A 16,251-nucleotide genomic window follows, 5' to 3' on the forward strand; every position below is an offset into this window, starting at 1 on the left:
TCAAGGAAACTTTTTAAATGCATGAATTTCTAGGCTTATATCAGGACCATGATAGAAGGTCTAGGGTAGGGCCAGAGAAGGGATTGCAAATTGTCTCCCCAGATGGTCCTGATGTCCAGGTAGGAACCTCTGATTCATCCAGTACTTTCATCTTACACAGGAACATGTCGAAACCCTCAGAAGGGATGACTCCAGCCGAAGTTTCAACACTGGTTCATCAAAGATGTCTATGTTGAGAACCCCAAATCTCCCACCCCCCCTGTGTTCTCCTTATCACTGCTTCCAAGACTTCAGGGTCTAACAGCCTGGGTAGAGAAGGTCAGTCCTTAGAAAGAACAGGGACTACACACTCCACCTTGGCTGTGGCCCTGCAAATAAATACACTTTCTTCTTAATCTAACACTTTGCACTACAAAAGAACTCTACCTTCAAAGAATTAGGACTGGGCAGAGTAAAGCGAGGGTCCAGAATGACCTCTTTGCTTCCATGGGCCAGCTGCACCCACTGTCTCCCCAGCAGAGAGGGCTGGAGGACCACCTAGATGTCCCCACTTCCTAGAGGGCAAGGAAGAAAGGACAGACATCCATGTTTATAAAAAAGCTTGTGTGCAAGACCTTGAGCTAGACACTTCACAGACAGCACCTTTCTCTGTTCTCCCACCTACTGATGAGGTCAGAAGCTATATCTTGATTTTACAGATAAGCAGAGGGAGGCTCAGAGTTTTTAAAGACTTGTTCTGGGTCCCACAGATGATATGAATGGAGCAGAGGTTTAAACCTGGCTCCAAAGCCCATGGTCTCTCCACTACACCATGTGGCTTCCACCAGGCAGCCTAACAGCAATTGATGTGTGTGATGGATGGAGGCCCCTATCTGCTTATTCCCAAGCACGTGGGATGACAGGTGGTGAGGGATACAAGGCCAGGGCCTAAGGGTTAACCTAGGGTCCGCAACAACCCAAAATACCACTGTGGAAGGTTCCTTCAGCCCAGGGTTTCCTGATCTATCAAAAAGGGATGAGCCAACACCTACCTCAAGGGGCTGCTTTGGAGCCTGACTAAGTCATCAGATTCCGCCACAAACTGCCATACAAATGTTATGACTGCCAACATGCAAAAGGCTGTCAACATAGGAGGCAGTAACCTCCTCAGCTGACTTCACAACCAGGCTGTTGGGCATGGGGACGCAGCCACATGGCCTAAGGAGAGAGGTACGTTCTCTTGAGGCATGATCAGGCCATAGACAAGTTTGCTTCCTCACCCAGCGTGCTGAGCCCTTCTCCACTGCCTCTGTCCCCAACAGCAACAGTTGCTAGACCCTCCCACTCACTCCCTCATTCATCTTCCCTGCAACTGGCCAGGGACCCTCCCTGGTGCCCCCAAGTCAGAAAGTGCCAGTGCAGACCCTCTACCTTGGCAATGCTCCCACCCTCCACACTGTACACTTTCTATGTAGATCACAACTATGCCACTCTGAGTCGTCAGTGCTTAATTCCATAGGGTGTATTAATACATGCAGAGGGCCTCAAATCAGCATCTGCTGGAGACACTGGCCATGAAGACGGCAAACTTCCAAGCCCTCTGCCCAACTCCGGGCTCCCAAGACTGATCTGACAGTCATGTGGGTTCCCACCTACTCTCTTCCTCTTAGCTCTCAACAAATGGAAGTTTGGGTAGAGACAGTTCCTTATGAGTCAGGCTAAAGAGAGCAAGTCCTCCAGTGATGCACTGTCCAATAAGGCAGGCATGAGTCACATGTGGCTATTTAAATGCCAATTAACTAAAACTAAATAAAATGTCACATTAGCCATATTTCAAGGGCTCAAAAGCCACATGTAGGATATAGCTATGGTGCTGGACAGCACAGATTCAGAACACCATCACTGCACAAAGTCGACTGAACAGCACCACTGTAATCTCTAGAGCCAGGTGAAAACCAGGCATTGCTTCTGAACCTACAAGCTGACCGCCAGACCTCAGCCCTGAGGCTGCACCCAACCCCTGAGGGCTGGTCAGCCAGACACCCAGTCTCCCTCTGTCTCAGGGCAGGCAAGAGACAGTCCAATTCAGGCCAAAGACTAGGAAAGCCGACAGCCAAAGGGCAAGTGTTTGTGCCAAGTTAATCCCCTTTAGAGAGGCTCCATTTGGCTGCTGAGGAAGAAAGAGGTCAAAGGAGGACAAAGTGGCCTCACACTGCCCTGCTGGACAGCACCGCAGAGAAACAACACAGAGCTTCACCCATACAGCCTTAAACTGTTCACTTACTTACCCAGCTTGGAACTTCTGGATAAGCATCAAGAACTGAGATTCAAATACATTACAGAAAAGTGTGCCTGGGCTGGCTGCCTTCCCTGGTGGAAATCCTGGCTCCTGAGGAACTTGGCTACTAAAGCACCCAGCTCAGTATTTTCAACTGTGCCCCTGCCCCAATCTGCCAAGTACTTGCTGTCAAACCTTCTGGAGCATCTCCACTGTCACCTCTATGTCCCTGAATGTTCGCACCTCTGAAATGCTCCCCTGGAACACTCTTCCTTTCCAGCTATCTCAATCCCCACCCTTCCTGGCTCAGGTCAAGTTCCACACTGCCTTCCCATAAGCTTCCCCAGAACCAGCTGGCTTGTCCAGGACATGAACCCCACCAGTACAACCTTTCCACCTGTCAACCTGGGCTGGCTGTACAGGACGCTGCTTCCGTGTTGTGTCCTATACAGCAGCAGTCCCCAACCTTTTTGGCACCAGGAAACCTGTTTCACAGAAGACAATTTTTCCATGGACCGAGGATAGGGGAGTGGGTGTCGTGGGTGAGGGGAGGTGGTGAAGAGCTCAGGCAGTGATAGGCAGCCAGTTTCTGAATAGGCCACGGACCAGTACCAGGCCACAGCCCCGGGGTTGGGGACCACAGCTGTACAGAATCTCCATCCCCCAGGGAGGTCTTGCAAGGGCTGGAATCCAGGAAACATCACTTCCCCTCCAGGACCTTGGGCATTCCAGCACCTCTCAGCCTTTTGCTTTGCCTGCTTCACAAATTAGTCACATCAAGTGGGCTGACAAGTTCTTTGTAAAACTTGTAAAACTATAGTTGCATGACCATCACAGAGCTTTATGCTGAATAATGTATGTAAACACTGCAACCCCTAATCTTGTCTCTCTTCATCTGCCACAATCTCAGGACTCTGATTCTTCCATAGTATCACTAAATTATGATTTGATAGCCTGGGAAGGAAGATAAAACCGTGAGGAAAACCAACCCCATGTCCCAAATCCTGAGGCCTCCAGAAAAACCATGCACACAGTAGGAACTCAGTGAAGGACTTGCCACTGAATGCTAGGGGACCAGCAAGGAGCCATCCCCATGTCACAAAAAACATTCTCTCCTTTGGCAGGTGCGGGCAGAGAAAGGGCTCAATTCTTGAGTCTGTTGTCACATTAGAGGCCTGATCTAAAAAATGTGGAGCCACTTCCTCCCTAAGGGAGGAGACTTCTGGGGTCTTATCTGGCAGCAGCAGGCAGTCCACACTTCCTGCCCAGTCTCTTCACTTAAAGGTTCCACAGGAAATGACTAAATTAACTCAAAGTTTAGACCCTTGACTATCTTTCCCCCAGGCATTCACCCTAATAAAAAGTCACTCAAGAACTGTGGAGATTGAATATGACACTAGAAACATAAGCAACAAAATCAAAAACAGATAAATTGAACTTCATCAAAATTAAAAAAACTTTTGTGCATCAAAGGACACTACCAAGAGAGTGAAAAGATAACAGAGAATGAGGAAAAAAAATCACTAAATCCCATATCTAATAATGGTTTAATATCTAGAATATATAAACAATTCAACTACAACCCAACAATGCAAAGACAATCCACTCAAAAATATAAGCAATGGACCCAAATAGATACTTCTCCAAAGAAGGTATTCAGAAGGCAAATACGCACATGAAAGATGCTCAACATTACTTATCATTAGGGAAATCCAAATCCAAACCACAATGAGATACCACTTCACACCCATTAGGATGGCTATAATTTAAAAAAAGAAAGTAACAAGTGTTGGAGAGGATGCTGAGAAATTGGAAGCCTCGTTCACTGCTGCTGGGAATGTAAAATGGTGCACCACTGTGGAAAACAGCATGGTAGTTTCTCAAAAAGTTAAATATAAAATTACTATATGATCCAGAAAAATCCACTTCTGGTTATAAATCCAAAAGAAGAGTTCAAAGGAGAGACTCAAACAGATATTTGTACTCCCATGTTTATAGCAGCATTAGTCACAATAGCCAAAGGGTGGGGGCACTGACCTCATTCCTCTGCAGTCCATGTGTTTCAGAAAAAGAAAAAAAATACAACAGCTAAAATGTAGAAGGAACCCAACTGTTCATCAACAGATTAATGCATTTACACCCAACAGAATATTATTCAGCCTTTAAAAGGAAGGAGATTCTAGGCCAGCAGGTGGCTCATGCTTGTAATCCCACCACTTTGGAGGGCCATGGCAGGAGGATGGCTTGAGGCCAAGAGTTCAAGACCAGCCTGGGCAACATAGCAAGAGCCTGTCCCTACAGAAAATTTTTTTAAAAAATTAGCCAGGTGTGGTGAAATGTGCCTTTAGTCCCAGCTACTCAGGAAGCTGAGACAGGGGGATCACTTGAGCCCAGGAGTTTGAGGCTGCAGTGAGCTGTGAGCTATGTACTCTGCACTCCAGCCTAGGTAACAGAGTGAGATCCTGTCACAAAAACAAAAAACAAAAAACAAAAAAAGGAAGGAGATTCTGACACATGCTACACAAGGATGAATCTCAAAGGCATGGTAAGTGAAATCAGCCAGTCGCAGGACAAATACTGTATGACTCAATTTATATGAGGTACCTAGACAAGTCAAATTCACAGGGAAAGAAAGTAGAATGGTGACTGCCAGGAGTTGGGGGAAAGTGGGAATGGGGAGGTATTGTTTAACAGGTACAGAGTTTCTGTTTGGGATGATGAAAAAGTCCTATAAATAGACTGTGGTAATGGTTACACAACATTGTGAATGTACTGAATGCCACTGAATTAGACACTTAAAATGGTTAAAGTGGTAAATTTTATGTATATTTTACCACAATTTTAAAACACAGAAAAAAGTAACAATCAAGCCATATTCCCAACCCAGTGAGATAATCCCTCTTTAAAAGCCAGTTCTGATGGTCTGGCAAATCCTTCCCATGGCAATAGGTTCTAAGGATGCTATTCTGTTCCTTGTATTCTGACCTCAAATCCAGTAATCTGGGTCCTGAATGCAAGCAAAGAGCTCAGGTGGACTACTGTTTGAAAGGCTGAGGCTTGAGCTTCCCTGATCCAGGTAGTTTGGGGGATAACTGTCTGATATGTTCAACAGGCTCCCAACATAAGCAGAAGACAATTTGACCAGCTTTTACTCTCTATTACTTCCCCTTTTGCTGTCCCACAGGACACCAGACTGCCATGTAGAAAGAAAAACAGGGGCCACACTGATCAGCCTGTTTTTTTAAAGTTGGAAAGTGGAATCCCTGTTTCCCCCACCTCTGGCAGATCTACATATTTAATATTCTTTGTACTTCATATAATGAAGGACACAGTTTTTACCTATCCAACAGCAGAACTAACAACCTTGGCCCTCTGTGGTCTCTAGGGCCCTTTCACAAAGATTATCCTGTTAGATCTCAAAATAACCCAGTAAGAATGAATGTGTAGTGGTTGTTATCCCCCACTGAAGACATGAAAAAACTTGGGCTCAGGAAGATGAAGTAATTTGTCCCAAGTCCCACAGCCCCAAGTGACAGGGCCAGGGTTTGCACACAGGTACTGAACTTCGGAGTTGTCCTTCCTCTCCGTTACTTCAGAAAGATGAACAAAGCAGAAATGAAATCAGACCATTTTGAAGTTAAAGGAAAGCAAGTAAAAATGCTTCCCAATTTGGCAACTAATACGACTAGTAGGTTCATCCCTAGAAAAGCAGCCTGGGAAAGAACTAAGCGCCCCTCCTCTTTCTGTAACAGGCTCCATGAACCAACCCATGTATGTTTTTCATAACCCTCTCCCTTAACTAACTACTTGACCCTTTGAGTAATTTTCCAGAAATGATGGACTGAAACTCCCGGCCTCAAGAGATCCTCCCGCCTGGGCCTCCCAAATTGCTGGGATTGTAGGCGTGAGCCACTGCACCTGCTCTGAAATGATGGATTTTCTCCAAGACAAAGGAGTTGAGATTCTAAAGGTCCTAGGGCAGACTTCCTGACGCCAAGATTCAACATCCCCCACAACCTGCCCCTAATGCATGTAGCCCCTTGTGAGATACACCACAACCTGCGACAAGGCACGTGGCCCCTCCTTTAAAAGCCCACGATATCCCTTAGTTGTGCAGGATTTGAGGCAGCTTCTCCAGGACAAAACGTCTATCCTATTAAATTCCTTCTTTGGCAATCCTCGTTGTCTCAATAATTGGATTTTTGTGCCACAAGCAACTGGACCTAGACTGAACCCCCTTGTGGTTTCGACATTTCCTTGCGGTCCACCCTGACTTAGAAATTCTTAGATCTTTTCTTTTGGATTTTTGCACTCAGTGACTGGTGCTGCGAGTCCAGCTCACAGTCACTTGTTGCCTTTTCCAAGGCGCGTTGTCGGACAGGGCAGTTTGCCAGACTCAGGGAAATCTAGCATGGGGGTGAAAGGTTAGCCACGCCATGGAGAAAATGAACAAAACACACATCTAAAACTAGAAGCGGCGTGGACACCCACACAGGGAACACCCGCCAGGCAAGCAGGAGCCAATGAGACCACGGGGGCAAGACCACTGCCCCACCGGCCCCAACGCACGCGCGCCGACCTCACGGACACTGAAAGAGTACCGCACCAGGCAGCGGACTTCGTGGGCAGGCAGCATCTTTCCGCGCATGCCCCAGCTGCCCGCGCATGCCCCAGCTGCCCGCGCATGCGCACTTAGGCAGTTGTCGTTCCCAAATAGTCCCCTGCTCCCCGCAACCCCCCGTTCCGGACCCCAAACGTTGGCTGCCTGAGCTACAGCCCTCATTCTGTTTTTCTTACCTTGCGCCCAGTTTTCTCCCGTAGGGCCTTCAGGCGTTCCTTTCGCCGCAGCGCCTCTTCCTCTAGCCGGCCTACACCAGTCGCAGTCGCCGCCATCTTGCCCACCGACCCCCCACCTTTTCTCTCGTCCTGCATTGCGCAGGCCCAAGGCCGAATGCCTCACGGCCAATCCAAGGACGAAAACGAGAGAGCAGGAAGTCCTGCAAGCCAATCAATGCTGAGTTATTACAGGAGGGCCCGCCCCTTTCCTCCGGGCGAATTGCCTAGCAGGTGGGGAGTCAGAAAAAAAAAAGGTGCTAAGGCTCGATTTGTCCAACGCTAATCCGTGAGAAAGCAAGTGGAATCAGACCTGAGAGAAGGAGACTAGAGTGCGTCGATCGCTATGATTCTGCCTAAGCCCTAACCACTGCTCACTCCATGCGGCCTCTTGGAATGCCCTGACCCTTCCTTGTCCACTTGTCCTGATTCTTCAAGGCTCGAATGCCTTCAAGAAGCCTTTCCTGACCCTCACTCCGATTCCACCCTAATATGAAGTCTGCCTCTACACCTCTCCAGCTATCAGTGGCTCCCCAGGTTCAGCTGACCAAGTGCTGCTAAGCCCTCTGTGTTCACTCTCAGCTCAGACAAAAGACTGCGCAGTGTGGGACTTGGCTGGATGGCCATTTCCCTCTCAAAGAGGGAAATACCGCCCCCTCATACCACCCCCTCCTGTAACAGCAAAGTAATCAGGGTCAAGCTGCCTTCCCTGAAGAAGAGCAAACTCCATCCTGGACCCAGTTTGCCCTAGGGACCCACTCTCCTCCTCCCCCAACTTAGGAACTGTTGGTTTGGCCTCGACTGCAAGTGGTTACAAGTTGCGTGGCTCCCCAGGAGAAGCTGCCAGGGTCTTCCTTCCTACATTAATCAGCGTGTCCTGCTCTGTCCTGCTCGCTGATCCGCCCTCCCCCACCCCCATCCCACTAGGCTGAAATCAAGATCTTCTGTCAGTATGTGGGGGGTCCCCAGAGCCACACGCCCTCTCACCTGGGGATAGGAGACCATGCCTTCCACTACCACCCACGTCCCCTGCAAGGGGATGTCTAGCTTTTTAAGGAAGGCTATTCCCTGCCTGGGGCCTGCCTCCCATACTGGGGTGGCTGCAGGTAGATGACCACCCCTCCCTTTCCAACTCCCTTTAGAGTCCTATGTGCCACAAACCCCAGGTATAGCCTCCTCCCCCTCCACAGACCCCCTTAATCTCACTACCTTGGGCCTGTCTAGGCCCTCTCCCCTATAGTGGGTGGAGTGCCCTGCCAGGGCTTGACATGAAGGTTGTAGGTGCTCAGGAATTGTCGGCTCAGTGCCAGCACGGATGGGGCAGGAGAAACGGCCAGACTGGAGGGAGCCCAAGAAGCTAGGAGGACGGAAAAGGAGAGATATGGAGACAGGGTCTGTCTTCTCTTGGCCACTCAAGGTCTAGGAGTCTCCAGACTGGTCAATTTCTAGGACCAATGGCACCTCTGTGGGCCAGGCATACTTCTCCCCAGCCATGACAAAAGGCCTGACACCTGTCCAACACGAGGGGCCCCTCACCTCACAGGCAGTCTGGGCATGAGGAAAGGGGTGCAGGGATGATGGTGGCAGTAGCCCAGCAGAGTCAATCAGGCCTAGGTCCCTGTCCCTGCTGCCCCTGGCTGCTCATGTGGGCCTCTGTTTCTCCATCTGTAAAACAGAATCATGAGGCACTCACCTCAAGAAATTAAAGGAACAAAGTGCTGAGCCCTAGAGTGGGGATCACCTCCACTGTAGCATCTGGGAAGGCTTCCTGGAGGAGGGAGGAGACTCATGGGAATGGCCTAAACCTCCCTGAGATCTGCCAGGAAAGAGGGCACCGCTCCTCTAAAGGTATTTGAGGATAGTCCTGCTGCTCTCCCCCCACAAACAGCTGGAGCTCAAAACTGGCATTTCAGTCTCCCCATACAGCACCTGGCACTAAGCGCTACAAATGATCATCATGGTGGTGGTTATAATTACTTGTTAAAGGACCCTGGCCATCCCCGCGCGGCCCGCACCCTCTTTCCTGAAGGGCGGTAACTCCAACCAGGCGGGCTGCGTCCCAGGCGGATCCAGACCCTGGGCAAGTATGGAATCCCTGACCCCAAACCTCGTCTGGGAGGCTCAGAGTGGCCCCTTCCACAGGCATTGGTGGGGGCGCGGCCTGCAGGGGGCGGGACGGCAGAGCACCCTCCCCGGCCGCCGTGACCTTAGGCTCCTCCTCCTGCCCGGCTCTCCGCCCTTTGCTTGGTCCCGGGAGAGGCGGGGCGGCGGTGGCTGCAGCGAAGTGTAGGAAGCCGGGCGGCGGCCGGCCGCGAGGAGGAGGAGCTTGCTGACTTGGGCGGTTCAGCGCGGCTGGGGTCAGAGCCGCAGACTTCCCCCAAGTAGTACCGCGCCGCTCCACCCCGGAGTGACGCCCTCCGCCCATGGGCCTGGCCGGGGGCAACCGGAGGGCGGCGCGGAGGAGGCGGCGACAGGTGGCGCGCAGCAGGTCCAGAGCCAGGCCGGGCCATGGCCGCCTCAGAGCGGCTCTACGAGTTGTGGCTGCTCTACTTCGCGCAGGTGAGCCCGCCCCGCCCCCGCTGTACCCCTTGCTTCGCGCACCCGGCACCTGCTGAACCTGCGGCGTCGCCGGGACAGCGGAGGTGCGCCCGCGCACGCGGGGCGTCCTCCGGCTCCGCACACACGTGTGTGCCCCCGGCCAGCCGTGTGCCTTTGGCACTTATACCTGGGGGACAGAGCTCGCGGGCGCGCACTTCATAGCAACCTCTCCAGCGGGACCGCGCAACCTGAGTCTTGCTTGCAGGAGGAGAGGGTCTTGGGTCAAGGCAGCCGGACACTCGCCACTTTACAGACAGAGAAACTGAGGCCTGGAAAGAACTGAAGACTGGCCGGCGGGTCGGAAGGGAAAATGGAACTTAGCATGTGGGATGCCCCTCCTGTGGGTGTGGCCCGGTTAGGTGATCGTGACCAACAGGTCCGAGTGTGCTAGGGTTAGGGGTGTGGAGGGGGGATGCTCCTACCGCAGGTCCTACTTGAGTCAGACGCCCCCAGTGAACAGGCAGTGATAAGCTCCTCCCAGACTTGAGGCGGCCCCACCCCCATTTGGGGGGATGGACCCTCTAAGAGAAGAAAATAAGGTTTTGCTTTGGATGTCCAAGGTGGGGTTGGGGGTTTGAGGGCAGGAGGAATGTCTAAAGGAGTTGGAGGGAGGCCCTTTCCTCCTGAGCTCCCCACCGCTGCCTCAGAAACTACCTCAGGTGGCCTCAGGAGGTGAGGGAAGTGACTGACCCTGGTGTCCCATCAGCTGAGAAACTGGTGTCCCCCAAACTCTGTCTCATATACATAGGCCCCCACTTTCCTTCTTTACCCACAGCACGGAGGGATCCCAGGGTAACACCTCCCTCCCTTTAACCCAGCACCTCCCTCCCTGCACCTGCCTGGCATCATGCTCCTGGCTCAGGTGTGTCCTGGGCACAATGGATCATTGTATGCCCGTGAACAGCTTGTCACCGGGAGGAAGTTCATGCTCAGACCAGCTGGCCCTATGTGAAGAGGCTGACCAACCATCTCCCAGGGACCTGGAATCCAGGCCATAAGGGCCACAGCCTCTTTAGTGTGCTCAGGTTGTGAGAGGTCCAGGTCCCTGGCAGGAGGCAGTGAGTGGAGTAGAGTCCCTCTTTGGTGTGACCCGGACCAAAGTCTGTACTTCTGAGCCTCTGCTTCCCTGCCTGTAAAACTGACCCAGCCCTGACCTCAGGGGCTGCCTGGACTCTGCAGAGGGGTAGCCACTATGGCTGGCCCAGACCAGAGAAGTCTCTTTGCTTCCCTGCCCTCTCCCCACCTCACCCCACCCTCTCTGTCTCCATCTCCGATGGTTGGCCCTCGTGAAGGAACAAAGAGTCTGGAGGGAAACCTACCCCTGGTCCTCCTACCTCTGATTGCTCTTTAGCTCTGGGCAGGTTCTTGGTCTGTGACCAGGCGAAGGGGGCTTAAACCAGGTGATGAATCTGAGAGATGTTAATGACAGGTCTTCAGGCTGGATGGCAGTCTGCTGGGGTGTCTTGGTAGACCAGGACTCCGGGACTGTACCTGCAGCATGGTTTCCTCCTGATGCCCCTTCTAGCTGAGCTCTGCACACAGTCACCCACCCCCATCCCCTCAGCAGGTGTTTAGCACTCATATCTGTGCTGACACTGTCCCCCAGCTCCTCACCTCACTGGGCAGGTATGGGGTACCTGCTGTCTGGTTGTAGTTTTGGAAGCCTGGGCAGGTAGGGGGCAGCCTGGGGCCGGGCAAACAAATCCAGGATGTGAGAGCAGAGCCAGGAGCGGGCGGGGCCCGGCCGCCCAGCACTGCCTTCCTGCCGCCTGGTCCTACTCCTGCTCCCGGAACACCATCCCCACCCCTTGTGCTGGGCTCCCAGGGAGGGGTAGTGCTGTGTAATTTTGAGTTCTGCTAGGGACCTATTGTGTGTGTGCTTGGGGGAAGGAGAATACAAGGTGAGGAGAGGAGCTGATAGAGGGTGTTAAGAGACCCCTGAGTTGGCCAGCACCCAGCCAGCAACGCCTGCGCCCCTCCCTTCAGCAGTGAGAGCTGACATCAGCTGGCAAACCTGTTTCCCCAGTTGTGGGTCTGGGTGGGGACATGGGGGGGCACGCCCCCCTTCCTCCCTTTCCTCTCACCTGAAAGACCCCAGGTTTAGACCCCCCCAACCCTCCCCCTGTAGGCCCTGCTCAACTGGGGGGTCCCATGGTGGGTGAGAGGGCTGTGGGTGGCTACTAAGAGAGGAGGGAAGGGCCCAAGTGCCCCTGGACATCACTCAGAGTTCCTCAGGGCCCTGGTGGGGAAACCAAGGCAGGGTCCTACAAAGGTTGTCGCACCTCGCATTTAGTAGGTGCTCCTTGGATATTCACTGGGTAGAGGAGATGGGCCCCACGATAGTGACCAATCAAGGAGGGCATCCCAGAGGAGCCTGAGTTTGGGCCTTGATGGCTGAGGGGACAGGAACAGTGGGAACAAGCACATGGCAGTGAGAAATACAAGAAGCAAGTTGTCAGGAGTGGAGGACAGGCAGGGGTAGCCAAAGAGGGCTGGTAGAGGGTGGGGGCACATCCAGAGGACTCTGAACCCACCAGAGCTCCCCCAGGGAAGGCATAGGAAGGGTGTGAGAGGATAAGGGGACAGGGACAGCACCTGACAGGCTGGCAGTTGGGCAGCATGTAAAAGTTAATGTAAAATAGCATGCAAATGAGTGCCCCCCTCTTCGGCTGGAGCAGTGGAGTAATGTTGTTCAACAGCCCCCAGTGAAAGGGAGCACTGTGGGGGGAGTACCAAGAGCTGAGGGCCACTCCGAGTCACAAAGGTCAGGGCAGGACAAACACTCAGGTTACAGGTGGGAGCACAAGCTGAGCTCTCTAGTTACGCCATTAAGGACTCACAGGGCCTCTAGGGAAGTTAGGTCAGAGCCAGAGTTGACCTTGCTCTGCCCACCCTTCCCCTACATCCCTTATCCCTGACTAGTGATCTCTACTGCCTCATGGAAACATGGCCAGGCCCCCTGGGACCTTATCTGGGTCATATTCCTTCCTGGGCCTCAGTTTACCTTCTTAAAATGGGTAAAGGGAAGGTGGAACAGCCTCCTGGGTGCTTGGTCTCCATCAGCACCTCAGAGGGACAACAGGGGTTCTTCTTCCTCCCTGCCTCTGTGACCAAGACAACTGAAGCGGGAGCAACTGAGGTTATGGGGAGATTAGGACAGAGCCCAGGGGTGAGGGGATGGTAATCCCTGGAGTTGTTATAGTAACTGGGGAGCTGATGGGAAGGCATGGGGTCCCCATGGAAACAGGGTCAGTTACTGTGGGGACCCTGGAAGGAAATTCTCAGTTTCCACAGTGATAGTACAAGGGGGTCATTAGCCCTGGGGGGTGTTATGGAGACCAGAAGGTTCACCCACTCTTTCCAGTATCCCCTCTCCAGGTAAGAGGAAGATACTGGCCTAGGCACTCAGACCACTATCCTCAGTTGTCCTTGCCTCTGGCAAAGTCCCCATCTTCCTGCTTCATCCCATGGCCTAAGGTCCTTCAAGTCTGACCTCCAGACCTCATGATGTAGCCAGAAGCCACCTTTGGCTTGACATTGCCCTCCCCTTCATAATGCTGAGTGGGGAGACTCCCTAGGTTTGAGAGAGAACAGATCCTACCCCAACTGTCCCATTTTTGCATGTCTGTCCCTGGAGATGGAATGCTTACCACCAGCTGGGCACCTCCAGCTGGGCACCTCTGACTGAGAGGAGGCACCCACTATTGAGCTGCGATCTTCTCTTCCTCCCTGCTCCTAGCTGTTCCCTGGAGTCCATTAGCAAACTCCATTTCCCCTGCCTGGGGCAGCCAGCCCAGGAGACCTCAGCTCTGCCAATGAGCCAAGGCCTGCCTCTTGCCTGTCACTCACAGAGGGGGCTAGAGAGTGTTGCCCTGGAACACCATGAGCTTGGGCACGCAGGAGCCCCTGGGTTTGAAGCTTCCATTCACCCTGACCTGGTATTGGGTGGGTGTGGCTGGAGAGCTTTTACCATTAAGCAAGGGATGGTTTTAAACAGGTTAAATGGTAAGTAACAAGCTACCAAGAGTTAGAATGGGGACTGGACTCCAGAACCCATGCCCTCAACCACTGATTCCGTTGGTAACCCCAAACTCTGAGGCACCAGACAGGGGGGTGCTTGGAAAGGTGTTCGCCCTGATGGGGGGGCATTTCAACAGAGAAAACATGGACAGCAAACTGCATGCAGACCTGTGTGGGTGGGGCAGCAAGTAATGCCCTTGGACTGGGGCATCCAGTAGGTTTGGGGTGCGGAGGCTGGAGATGCAGGGCCTCAGATGTGGGGGGAGGTGGACTTGCTCTAAACATGGGAGCTTCTGATAGGGTGGGTGACTGGCTGATCAGGCAGTGATGGTGACTGATGTCTATTGGAGCTGCACTGCGTGCTGAGCTTGGGGCAGGTCAAGCAGGGTCTGGGGACAGCATGGTGTCAGGCAGCTCAGTGGTCCCTATCCCCCCAGCAGACTCTTCCCCCTCCCATGCTACAGCCACCTGCCCTCAGCCCTCCAGATTACCTCAGTGCCAGGGCAGTGGCAGTTCCATGCCCTCCCACTCCAGGACCGTTTGAGCCTAACCATCCCTTGGGAGCCCCTCACCCGAGGCACTCTTGAGTGCCTCACAGCTGGTGGGGCATAAGTTGGGGTCCCTACAGGGATGACCACAAGACCCTCTCTTCCCAGGGACACCAAGCTCCCCCATACCCACAGCATTCTCCCCTGCCACAGGGCCTGGCACCACTTACCTGGGGAGGGCTTGGCAGGTATGGCCGGTCCTGACTTGCCCTCAGGGGAAGGGCTGGGTTGGGACAGGGGGTGGCCCTGCTTCAGGTTCCTGCTCAGAGCTGGGGAGGGAGGAAGGGCCTGACTGGGGAGGAGGCTCCGAGAGGGGTATGGGGGGCCCAAGCACCACAGCCACACCTTCTGGGCTCCGGACTCCTTCACACGCAGCACTACCACCTTGCTCTTGTCCCCCTGCCCTGTTCTGTCTTCTGACCCTGGCTCCTGCAGGGACTCCCATACCCCTGCATACAGCAGCCTCACGACACTGGGTCCAGGTCAGAGCTGGCCTGAGGCCTCCCAGGGAGAAAAGGTGAGACCTAGAAAGGTAGAACAGCAGCTACCCTGACACCTACCTAGTGGTGTGTTTTAGAGACCCCCTCATGCCCCCTCCATAGCTCATGAAGGCAGCCTTGATTGTCCCAGCCCTGACCCCAGACCTACTGAGAGTTTGCAGGACTGGACAGGCTGAGGGTGTGGTTCTAGGGACAGAAAGCAGGAGTGTGCAGAGTTTGAGGGATGCACCCCTGTTCTGGGAGGGCTGATCCAGATGATGGCCATGGGGAGGGTGGGAGGTTCCTGCTTAAAAGTACCAAAAGCCCAAATCACAGGATGCAGTAGGCACGGGGTGGGCAGAGGCCTGGACAGGAGGATGTGAATCACAGGGAAGGGGGAAGGCTGGAGAAGCAGCCCCCGGTTGGACCAGGGGCCTGGAATGCCAAGCTCAGCAAGTGAACATTTACTGGGGAGGGGGAGGGGAGCGTGATCAAATTTGGGCTTTCAGGTGCTCAGCAGAGCTGCAGCTGGCAGGAACGACCCACATTTTGGGTGAGAGATGACTAGCTTGACTAGGTGGGAGATGAGAAGACAGTGTTGAAGACACTTTTGACAGCAGATGGGTCTGTGGGGCCACTGAGGTAGGGGTCAGGGGTCACATGGTCAGCTTGGGCTGGCTAGCTAGCAACCATGAGTGGTCCTGGCCTAGAACAAAATCTGGCTTTCAGCACCCTCAAAGGAACAGCTGAAGCTGAGGTACTGAATGGGGCATCCCCTCTGGGGCCTCCCATCTCCCCATCTGTAATGGGAGGGGTCAAAAGAAATGGAGCAGGAGCCCCAGCCTCCCCTGCTGTTTCAGGATCTGGGCATTTTGGTCTCCTTGCTGCTTGCTGCGGAGGCTGCCAGCAGCAGAGGGTGGAGGGGTCAACAAACGTAACTAACTGACAAAAAGTCACAGGGATATGGGCTTGTGCCTTGGTGGCCTCAGCCCCTCTCTCAGTTGCCTGGGCTTCAGATTTGTGCCAAAATGCACAAGGAATGTCCCCAAACACAGGGTGGACAGCTGCTTTGTGTGGGTTTTTTGTGGGTCTGGCCCAGGTCTGCTGGGGTCAGGCCTCCTTCCCTGGGGCCATTCAGACCTGGCCCTGGGGTCTGGGGCCCCAGGCTACAAAAATTAGCTTCATCCGAAGATAACTCTGGAGGTTCTTGGGTATGAGGTCCATGGCCCCTGGGGAGCAGCCTCAGGCCTGCTGGGTGCTGACCACGATGTGTCCCTTGTCTCTTCATCCTTCTCCACTCTAGTCCCTGCCCCACCTCTCTGACTCTGAGAAAGAAAATTGCCTTTAGGCTCAACTGGTTGGAAGCTCCAGATGGGGCCAGCATGGAGGGAGGGAGGGATATAAGGAGGAGCTCAGATATAGGTAACAACCCCCCCCAACCTGTGCCCTGGGAGGGGCTTAGAGGTTAGAAAGATTAGGGCTAGCCTAGGACTTCCTCAGCTGTGTCCCTAAGCAA

General features: G+C 53.4%; 1 protein-coding gene across 1 annotated transcript in view; it reads right to left on the reverse strand.

Moving 5' to 3' along the window:
* CCDC12 (coiled-coil domain containing 12) overlaps positions 1–11,380 on the reverse strand; it is a 56,349-nt gene extending 44,969 nt beyond the window's left edge. Inside the window, exons 1-2 of the mRNA XM_012665325.1 lie at positions 11,303–11,380; positions 7,055–7,254 (exon numbers count right to left, since the gene is read on the reverse strand). Of these exons, the coding sequence (XP_012520779.1) occupies positions 7,055–7,189 (135 nt within the window). The 5' untranslated portion in view covers positions 7,190–7,254; positions 11,303–11,380. The remainder of the gene's footprint in view (positions 1–7,054; positions 7,255–11,302) is intronic.
* Between the last annotated feature and the right edge of the window lie 4,871 nt (positions 11,381–16,251).

The sequence above is a fragment of the Propithecus coquereli genome, unplaced genomic scaffold (assembly GCF_000956105.1).
Source record: "Propithecus coquereli isolate 6110/MARCELLA unplaced genomic scaffold, Pcoq_1.0 Scaffold1, whole genome shotgun sequence".
Taxonomy (NCBI): domain Eukaryota; kingdom Metazoa; phylum Chordata; class Mammalia; order Primates; family Indriidae; genus Propithecus; species Propithecus coquereli.